Source organism: Oncorhynchus kisutch, linkage group LG18 (genome assembly GCF_002021735.2).
Source record: "Oncorhynchus kisutch isolate 150728-3 linkage group LG18, Okis_V2, whole genome shotgun sequence".
Taxonomy (NCBI): Eukaryota; Metazoa; Chordata; class Actinopteri; order Salmoniformes; family Salmonidae; genus Oncorhynchus; species Oncorhynchus kisutch.
Window position 1 is genome coordinate 31552979 of NC_034191.2, and position 7742 is coordinate 31560720.

At 48.9% G+C, this 7742-nt stretch overlaps 1 protein-coding gene across 1 annotated transcript in view; it reads left to right on the top strand.

The window, feature by feature from the left end:
• Nucleotides 1–7162, top strand: part of LOC109909417 (protocadherin-16) — a 176074-nt gene extending 168912 nt beyond the window's left edge. Inside the window, exons 24-29 of the mRNA XM_031795799.1 lie at nucleotides 257–387; nucleotides 1170–1456; nucleotides 1752–2419; nucleotides 2541–2727; nucleotides 3028–6693; nucleotides 7054–7162. Of these exons, the coding sequence (XP_031651659.1) occupies nucleotides 257–387; nucleotides 1170–1456; nucleotides 1752–2419; nucleotides 2541–2727; nucleotides 3028–4959 (3205 nt within the window). The 3' untranslated portion in view covers nucleotides 4960–6693; nucleotides 7054–7162. The remainder of the gene's footprint in view (nucleotides 1–256; nucleotides 388–1169; nucleotides 1457–1751; nucleotides 2420–2540; nucleotides 2728–3027; nucleotides 6694–7053) is intronic.
• The last annotated feature ends 580 nt before the right edge of the window (nucleotides 7163–7742 follow it).

The window sequence follows — 7742 nt, forward strand, 5'->3', positions numbered from 1 at the left end:
TGTATGTGTGTGTTTGTTCACAATGGGCCTGACATGTGGTTTCCCTCAGTGGGCTAACCTTTGTTTTCAGTCTATAAATACTCTCCCTTGTTCCTGTACTCTCTCTATGTATTGGAATCTATATTTCTGTCATGCTCTGGGAAACAACAGGTTCTGATGTAAGACAGCAGGAGATGAAAGGTTATGAAACCTGAAACATAAAAGATAAGAACTGAACTCCAACTGACAGTTTCTTTTTTAATCTCCATGGCATCAGGCTGGTTGTTACGGCGACGGACCGGGGCACACCACGATTGGCCGGCTCGGCGACCCTCACGGTGATCATCGTGGACCTCAACGACAACAGTCCTACAATCCCTCTGCCCCGTGAGATCAGAGTACCAGAGAGTAAGTCAATGACCCACGGGTCTCAACTGCAGACCCCCCCCCATCAGACACTTCAGGCAGGCTAAAGCAAACACTTAAAGTATTGAGATGATTTGAAATACTGTATTTGAACCCAAATGACACCCTATTCACTATGTAGGGCACTACTTTTCACCAAGGGGTGTATATATCAAGAATCTCAGACATTTGAGACACAGTCAATTTAACAGTGAACCTTTAGTCCAGAGATCTTATCCCTGATCCTTACTCCTTCTCTCTCTAGCAGCACTCAGCAGTTCTCAGTGATAAAACTGACCTTTTTATGAGTCGTTCTGAAGCCAAGTTCCCCTCTGTTCATATCCTGCTGTACATCTGAAGTCTACAGTTTCTTGCATAAAATATCCAATTCAGAAAGAAAAGAAATCAGAAGTCTGCAATATATTCCTATTAAGCAACGTGATGTAATAGGATATGTTATGAGGTAGGAGCTAGTTCTAGGGCTATAATGTTGTTCCCATATAACAATCTCACAAGCCCTGTTTTCTCTCTCTCAATTCAATAGAAATTCAAGGTCCTTTATTGGCATGGGAAACATATGTTTACATTGCCAAAGCAAGTGAAATAGATAATAAACACAAGTGAAACAAACAATAAAAAAATGTATCTCTCTCTCCGTAAGTTCTCTCTCTCTCTCTCTCTCGCTCTCTCTCTCTCTCTCTCTCTCTCTCTCTCTCTCTCTCTCTCTCTTTCCTCCCTTCAATCTCCCTCATTCTCTCTCCCTCCAATTTCCCCTCTCCCTCCAGACACTCTGGTTGGCTCGGTAATAACCCAGGTGACAGGAAATGACGTGGACTCAGGCCCCGCCCTGTCCTACACCCTCCACCTGGACCCGTCTTCCCAGGGCTTATTTGGGATCCACCGCTACGTGGGCGGGGTGTCTCTGACCGCCCCTCTGGACTACGAGGAGAAGACCTGGTACACGCTGACTGTCAGGGCTACTGACTCCAAACACCAGACTGAAGCTAACCTCACCATACTGGTGGAGGATGTCAATGATAACGCTCCTACGTTCACACAGGATCTTTACCAGGTAGTCTATCCTCTAACCGGCCTCCACTAGCCTTTGGTTGATCTGCGTTTGTGTTGGCAGGCATTTGTGTAATGATGCCATAAGAGACCATGAGAATTTGATCAGATTTATCTGAATTATTATATGTACAGGCAGATCAATAATGATGTCATGTGTGTGTGTATGTATCGATCTTCCTCATTTAGTTTACTAAGACAGATACCTGATACCATTAACCATTAACCTGCCTGTCCAACATGCCTCAATTATTCTGGGTACATCCCTGAATACACCCGGTCATGTTTGTGTTTTCCAGATGACTCTGGCAGAGCACTCCCCAGCTGGCAGTGCAGTTGTCACTGTGACAGCCACGGACCGCGACTCTGGGGAGAACGGCCGCGTCACCTACAGAGTGATGTCATCAACCCGGGACATCTTCTACATCGACCCCAGCAATGGTACCCTGTTCATCACCCAGCAGGCAGAGTTTGACTCTGAAAACCCTTCTATCCTGGTGGTAATAGAGTCCAGAGACATGGGAACACCAGCCCTCTCCTCCATCGCTACTGTACAGGTCCAGGTGACTGACGTCAATGACAACGCGCCCGTCTTCCTCCAATCAGAGTACAGAGCCACGGTGTCGGAGGACGGCCTTCCGGGCGCCACCATCCTGACCCTAGAGGCGACCGACGGCGACGCGTCACGCGACAACTGCGGCTTCGACTTCACCATAGCCAGCGGAAACTCAGGCAATGCCTTCCAAATCGAGAGCAGCGTACGCTTCCTGGAAGGACGAGGCTTCCAGACGGTAGGCAGCGTGGTATTGACCGGTGAGGGACTGGACTTCGAGGCAGTGTCTAGTTACAACCTGACCGTGGTCGTGTCGGACCGTGGCGTGCCCCAGAGGAGCTCGGCTGTCTCTGCGTTGATCAGTGTGACGGATACTAACGACAACCCTCCGGTGTTCAGCAGGGCAGAGTTCAGGTAATTTGGTACTTTGTTGTTTGTTAGATGTCCTTAATTCCTCTTTACATGTGTTTGCACTGGGGACCAAATGTCATGTTTTAAGGAAAAGCGATTGATAAAATCCCCTTGAACCCTGCAGTGTGGTGCTGAGTGAAGGAACAGCCGCAGGGACTGAAGTCCTCAGCCTGTCTGCAACAGACCCAGACTCCTCGGCAGTAGGGAAGGTGCAGTACCTGATCAGCTCTGGGGATGAGACGGGTATGTTCCAGGTAGACCGCTGGACCGGAGCCCTGAGGCTGCAGAGACCACTGGAAAATGAGAGACAGGTACCATGGAACTTCTGGCTTGGGATGTGCCCAAAATGGCACCCTATTTCCTATATAGTGCACTACTTTTTTAAAGAGCCCTATGGGCCCAGGTCAAAACTAGTGCACTATATAGGAAATAGTTTGACATAGAAATAGATTGGATTAGTCGTTGGTTATCCACCTGTTTGTATATTCTGCTGCTGGCAATTCATTTCCCTTCAGTGATTAAGAAAGTATTAATCTCTCTCTTTATCTCTCCATCTCACTCTCTCTCTCTGCTGTCTCTCTCTCCCCTTCTCCCTCTCTTCCTCCTACTAGGCATCCCATGTGATCATTGTGCAGGCGTCAGATGGACAGGGTCACTATGCGCTGGCTCCAGTCACTGTGGAGGTGAAGGACATTAATGACAACAGACCTTACTTCCCCCTGCCTGTCCTCACCACCAGCATCAGAGAGAACCAGCCTCACAACACCCTTGTCACCATGCTGCACGCCATCGACCAGGACACGGGAGTCTTCGGACAGCTGAGATACTACATGTTGGACAAGACTGGAGAGGGGAAAGACGCCTTCCTGGTCAACCAGACGTCAGGCGAGGTCCGGACTCGCTTCACCTTCGACTTTGAGAAAGTCAACTTGTTCAACTTTGTAGCTCTGGCCATGGACGCAGGGAACTTCTCTGCCACGGTGACCGTCCAGGTGTACGTGACAGGGGAGGATGAGTACGACCCTGTGTTCTCCGACCCAGAGTTCTCCTTCTTAGTTCCTGAGGGGTCGAAGAAGGGCCAGAGCATTGGTCAGGTGACAGCCAGAGACGAGGACGAGGGAGTAGACGGGATTGTTCTGTACTCCCTAGCTGACCCCTCGCCCTACTTCCAGGTCAATGCATCAACGGGCGTGGTTTTCCTGAAGATGGACAGCCACGTCCATCATCTGAGCAGGTCCAAGAGGGAGGTCCGTGTGATGAACCTTGACCTGAAGGCCCACAGCCCTCTGGAGACATCCCGTGTGGCCACCGCTCGCCTCACCATTGACGTAACACACACCTCCTTTGGCGTGGCATCGGACATGAACCTGCTGCTGGTCAGTGTGATCGCTGTGTCCCTGGGAGCCATCCTCATCCTCATCTTCATCGCCATGGCTCTGTTCTGTGTGAGACTGAGACGTCAGAGGAAGGAGCAGCAGAGTCGCTGCAGACCTCCAACCTCTCCCGGCCACGGCACGATGCTGCACAAACTAGAGGAGACTAAAGTCACTAGCACCGACCGGAGCGACCGCATCTACCACCAGGCCTTACCAGGGTACACTACTGACCAAACTGGGAGTGGTGTGGGAGGGCCATACCCCCGCGGGGGCTCCCTGGACCCATCCCACTCCAGCGGGCGTGGCTCGGCAGAGGCGGCAGAAGACGATGAAATCCGGATGATCAACGAGTACCCCCGTGTCTCCTCCATCTCTTCGTCCATGCAGGAACACATCTCAGCCCGTGGGCCAGACTCTGGTATCCAGCAGGACGCTGACCAGCTGTCTGACGTCTCCTGTGAACCCAACATGGACGCCAACCAGTGGTTCAAGGCCAAGAAGCTGGCCAGTCTCAGTGGGACTCTGCTGGCTGGCCAGGTGCCTGTCTACAGGGAGGATGGAGGAGGTTATCTGGGGGTAGGGAGGGGGCTGAACATCTCCCACCCTAAAGACTATGCCTTCCCAGTGGATGGTAAACCCGCTGTGGACGGCTCCCTCACAGCCATAGTGGCCAGTGACGAGGAGCTGAGGGGTAGTTATAACTGGGACTACCTGCTGGACTGGTGCCCACAGTTCCAGCCATTAGCAAGCGTCTTCACGGAGATAGCGAGGTTAAAGGATGAGACGGCCCCTCCTAACCCTCGCAGACCGCTCCAGCACAAAGCCAAGGTGGATCCCAAACCCCCTCGCATTGACCCCCCGCCCCTAATCACCTCCATAGCCCACCCCGGGGCGAAGACAGTCCCGGTCAAGCCTGCCCCCGTTAAGCCCTCTGTGGGGAGGTCCTCCTTCCCCCATCTGGCCTCCCTACGGAGGTCCCCCATCAGTCACGAGGGCTCCCCCTCCTCAGTAGCCATGTCCCCCAGCTTCTCCCCCTCCCTGTCCCCCCTGGCCGCCCGCTCCCCGGCCATCACACCTTTCGGCGTCACCCAGGGCCCCTCAGCCTCCATGATCAGCACCACTGAACACAGCATGGAGCACAGTGAAGAGGCTGAGATGAGGATATAGACTATAGACTCACAGATGAGGATATAGACTCTATTGACTAACAGATGAGGATATAGACTCTGTAGACTGAGGAGGAAATAGACTCTGTAGACTGAAATGAAGTTATAGACTCTATTGACTAACAGATGAGGATATAGATTCTATCGACTCACAGATGAGGATATAGACTCTATTGACTCACAGATGAGGATATAGACTCTATTGACTCACAGATGAGGATATAGACTATCGACTCACAGATGAGGATATAGACTCTATTGACTCACAGATGAGGATATAGACTCTATTGACTCACAGATGGGGATATAGACTCTATCGACTCACAGATGAGGATACAGACTGTAGACTGAGAGGAGGATATAGACTCTGTAGACTCTGAGGTACTAGAGATTAGAAGACTGATACTGAGTTATTGTTCCTCAAAAGACAGAGGTGATGTATCAATTGACACCCTATTTAGGTTGCAGGGTGGTACCCCTCCTAATGTGTAATGGTCACAGTCTGGTGTCAATAGACTGTATCGTACAGTGTACCTTCCATTCTGGCCAGAACACAGAGTGTGGTTAAGTACTGTAGTTAAATAATGAAGTAACTCTCAAATGGACTCTCATAGGTGGTAGCTGCATCATAAACTAATGGGACTCTCAAACTGAACCAGAATCAAAACTGAGGCGCAAATGGATGTTGCCTTTTCCTCTTCCCTCTATCCAATCAGTGTCAAGAGAACAAAACTACCCAGGATTTGCACATTCTAATGGGGAGCCATGATGTCAATATTCTGTAGAAGATATTTTTATACTGACTTTGGTTTCTGACTAGAAATGGCACTAATTCTGTGCCAGAAGGCTGTTATAGCCTCAGAATATATTTCCATATGTGTATATTTCTAGCTATGTAACAGTATGTGTGAACTCCATGTTTGTTCTATTTTATGTACTTAACCATTGTGTTCTTGGAACGAAGAAAAGCTCTATATTTCTATTAGTGTGATTGATTGGGGGATATGCTGTCATTTCTTGTAAATATTTATTACGGAGGAGCGAAAAAAGAGCTTGCGTTGCTGGAAGAACATGATACCAGTATCAATACAGTGTTTGGTCAAGAAGCTTTCAAAAATAATCTGATGAAGTGTTGGATCCCTCTCATACTAATTCAGTGTGCCATATGTGTGTCTCCCAAATGGCACCTATTGCCTATATAGTGCACTACCTGGTCAAAAGTAGTGCACTACAAAGGGAATAGGGTTCCATTCGGGATGTAAACACAGTCTTTTGAGTCTTGTTTGAAAGGATCAGTCATGCATGTTCTCATGTCCTAAACACCTTCCTTTGTTTCTTCCTCCAGTCTAGGTTAGGTGAACTTGACACCAATTGATCGTGTCCCTTTTTTCAGGTGTCTTTGCTGTGATTTTAATCACGATGAGCCGTACAGGTCTACTTGGTATTCTAGTGGCATAGTAGACCCAGACAAGGGCAGAACCACTCAGACACAGACAGGGGAGGTCAGAAACATCACAGAGACCAGCTGCAATATAACTACAACGTTGCCAGCAGTAGAACAAAGGAAAATAAAACAAATGTCATGTATGTCAGCAGACAGGTCCAGTTGTTATTGTAGTGGCAGTCTTACCATCCAGACAGACAGGTCCAGTTGTTATTGTAGTGGCAGTCTTACCATCCAGACAGACAGGTCCAGTTGTTATTGTAGTGGCAGTCTTACCATCCAGACAGACAGGTCCAGTTGTTATTGTAGTGGCAGTCTTACCATCCAGACAGACAGGTCCAGTTGTTATTGTAGTGGCAGTCTTACCATCCAGACAGACAGGTCCAGTTGTTATTGTAGTGGCAGTCTTACCATCCAGACAGACAGGTCCAGTTGTTATTGTAGTGGCAGTCTTACCATCCAGACAGACAGGTCCAGTTGTTATTGTAGTGGCAGTCTTACCATCCAGACAGACAGGTCCAGTTGTTATTGTAGTGGCAGTCTTACCATCCAGACAGACAGGTCCAGTTGTTATTGTAGTGGCAGTCTTACCATCCAGACAGACAGGTCTAGTTGTTATTGTAGTGGCAGTCGAACCGTTTAGACAGACAGGTCCAGTTGTTATTGTAGTGGCAGTCTTACCATCCAGACAGACAGGTCCAGTTGTTATTGTAGTAGCAGTCTTACCATCCAGACAGACAGGTCCAGTTGTTATTGTCGTGGCAGTCGAACCATCCAGACAGACAGGTCTAGTTGTTATTGTAGTGGCAGTCTTACCATCCAGACAGACAGGTCTAGTTGTTATTGTAGTGGCAGTCTTACCATCCAGACAGACAGGTCTAGTTGTTATTGTAGTGGCAGTCTTACCATCCAGACAGACAGGTCCAGTTGTTATTGTAGTGGCAGTCTTACCATCCAGACAGACAGGTCCAGTTGTTATTGTAGTGGCAGTCTTACCATCCAGACAGACAGGTCTAGTTGTTATTGTAGTGGCAGTCGAACCGTTCAGACAGACAGGTCCAGTTGTTATTGTAGTGGCAGTCTTACCATCCAGACAGACAGGTCCAGTTGTTATTGTAGTGGCAGTCTTACCATCCAGACAGACAGGTCCAGTTGTTATTGTCGTGGCAGTCGAACCATCCAGACAGACAGGTCTAGTTGTTATTGTAGTGGCAGTCTTACCATCCAGACAGACAGGTCTAGTTGTTATTGTCGTGGCAGTCGAACCATCCAGACAGACAGGTCTAGTTGTTATTGTAGTGGCAGTCGAACCATCCAGACAGACAGGTCTAGTTGTTATT